The 2500-nt window shown below is 44.8% G+C and overlaps 1 protein-coding gene across 1 annotated transcript in view; it reads left to right on the top strand.

The window, feature by feature from the left end:
- LOC105891172 (potassium voltage-gated channel subfamily H member 4-like) overlaps positions 1-2500 on the top strand; it is a gene marked incomplete at its 3' end in the record, with an annotated part of 53774 nt that overhangs the window by 963 nt on the left and 50311 nt on the right. The window contains exon 1 of the mRNA XM_042703366.1: positions 1-286. This exon is cut by the window's left edge and continues 963 nt beyond it. Within this exon, the coding sequence (XP_042559300.1) occupies positions 211-286 (76 nt within the window). The remainder of the gene's footprint in view (positions 287-2500) is intronic.

Below are 2500 nucleotides of genomic sequence, written 5' to 3'. Positions count from 1 at the left end.
CACCAGGCTTCTGGTGGAGTGCTGGGGCTGTACTAGATGGGGGTAGGGTAGGGTGAAACGATTACCCTTGTAACCCCGGAAACCCTTTCTCCATGCTACCCCGGCGCCTGATGACCCCATCTCCTTGAAGCCTGACCTCTGACCTCCCGGCGTGGGGCAGACCGACGTTCCCGCAGCGGCCGAGGACCGACCCGCGGGGCCAGCGGCACCATGCCGGTGATGAAGGGGCTGTTGGCGCCCCAGAACACGTTTCTGGACACCATCGCCACACGCTTCGATGGAACCCGTGAGTACACAACAGAACCCTTAGAGCCAGCTCACTGACACCCAGCCTTACAAAGACCTGTCATTGTCTGCTAGATAGAGATGAACTATAAGGTTGCTCCCTATAGTATCCTACACTCTTTGTGTATAAAATCATATCATGATGGTCTATGTTGCTGAATCTTATCCCACATTCTTCATGTTAGTTCGTATTTAAATATTTTCGTTTATCTGTAAAAAGGGCAGGTTGTTTACAGAGGATCCAGGGCATAACTTCACAACTTGGCCCCGTTGTAAATGTGGTTGTACAGTAGTCAGTTCTTGTAAAAAAAAAAATATGACAGAATGTGCTAATGTGCATGGCTAAATTTGTAATGTCCCACATTTTGTTTTAACTATGAATAGCCTCATGTGGACCTTGAAGGTGGTTTGAATCAGAGAAATCACTGAGCAGTTCATCTGTTGCTATCTGTACACTATGACTGCCTGTCTAGAAAAGTGACTAATGGTCTAGTGGTAGCACAGTACCTTGAATCTGTTTTCTGGAATGAAACAGGTGACATTTGTGATCAAATCACAAACTCAAAGTGTTAAAGATCTGAAGATATTATTCACGTTGGTGGTTGGTGCTGTTTGTGAAATCCCATACAGTCTGCTTTTTCAAACAAGAAACTCCACAAACACACTTGGAACAGAGAAATACAAAGGTAGTTTATATTGTGTTGTGCAGTGCTTAGGAAAACGTGATTTGTTCCGGGAAGACATTAAGTACATGTTTGTGCGAACGCATAAGCTTTGTGAGAGATTGTCGGAAAATGAGGCAGCATTAAGAGACTTGACAGCCAGTGGTCTGCTTTTGGGGGGGAGAGGGGTGCGGAGATCAGGCCAGCGTCTATTCAGTCAAACTGTACAACAGATTGAATGGGAGATTATCTGAATGGCAGCGCGATGTGTTCCGAGAGTGTGTGTGTGTGTGTGTGTGCAAATGTGTCGTTCATGAAATGTGATGATGTAATCTTTTGCACGCACAGTGCACGGTCTCTCACAGTCTCTCACACACAGTCTCGTACACAGTCTCTCACACAGTCTCACACAGTCTCAAACACAGTCTCACACGCAGTCTCACACAGTCTCACACGTTTAAACTCCTGTGCAGTATGAAGTATATACTTCAACCCATTTCATTTCGTGACAGAATATTCCCACCCCAGTTCTGTAGTTTGTCTGTTAAACTTACAACCACTTCACTTAAATAGTTTTTTAAGCATAATTTTTTTACAGGACAAGCAATATCTTTAATCAAATAAATTATTAGAAGACCTTTATCTTTATGTAAATAATTATTCGGCAAATTATCCCAATGTTTTTTTTATTTTATGAAACAGGATAAACGGATTATGAATAGCACTTCTGTACAGAGAAGCTTCCTGTATCACATCAAGCTTCACATCACCTCCATATATTTACTGAAAACAACAGCTCAGGCCATGCAGTTTCTCCATTCTTTGAGCCTCAATGGTTCTCACTATTCTTCTCCTCTCCTCTCCTCTCCTCTCCTCTCCTCTCCTCTCCTCTTCTCTCTTTTTCTCTCCCCCTCTCCCTTTTGTTTTGAACCTGGTATGAGGGCTCTCCAGAGAGGGTGTAGTTCTTTGTCTACAAGTACCACGGGACCTGTGTTTGCATGTTGGCAGTTCCTCCATCTATCTCTGTCTCTCCCTCTCTCTCTCTCTCTCTCTCTCTCTCCCCCTCTCTCTCTCCCTCTCCTTCTCTTTGTCTCCATCCTGTGATCCAATATGTGTGATTTACCTGTTGATATGGCACAAGGACATGGATACTATACCTCACCCATTACGACTGCAAAATGAATGTACTGTCCATAAAGACATGGTGGCTGTTTAGGGAAATGCATAGCCTCAAACATCAAGGCATTATTGGATAGTTTAAAACTCAGAGGTCTTAAGACACCAGACACATCTAGTGTCGCTGTGTTGTCTTCAGTCACACATTAAAAAAGGGATTCACGGCTCGTAGGACCTTGAGGTGTTTCCTGGTGGTGGGGCGTGTGGCGAGGCAGCCATTGCTCATCTCTAAATGGAGATGAAACACTCGCTCATCCCTGACCTCGGGGGCTGGCCTGCTTTGATGAGGGGTCGAGAGGAGCTCTATTAGTTTAATAGTGATCAATGCACCCTGGGGACAAGGAGAGAGCCTGAGGACTTGATCACAGACAGGGGTT

The sequence above is a fragment of the Clupea harengus genome, chromosome 23, assembly GCF_900700415.2.
Source record: "Clupea harengus chromosome 23, Ch_v2.0.2, whole genome shotgun sequence".
Lineage (NCBI taxonomy): Eukaryota > Metazoa > Chordata > Actinopteri > Clupeiformes > Clupeidae > Clupea > Clupea harengus.
This window is presented reverse-complemented; position numbering and strand designations above follow the sequence as displayed.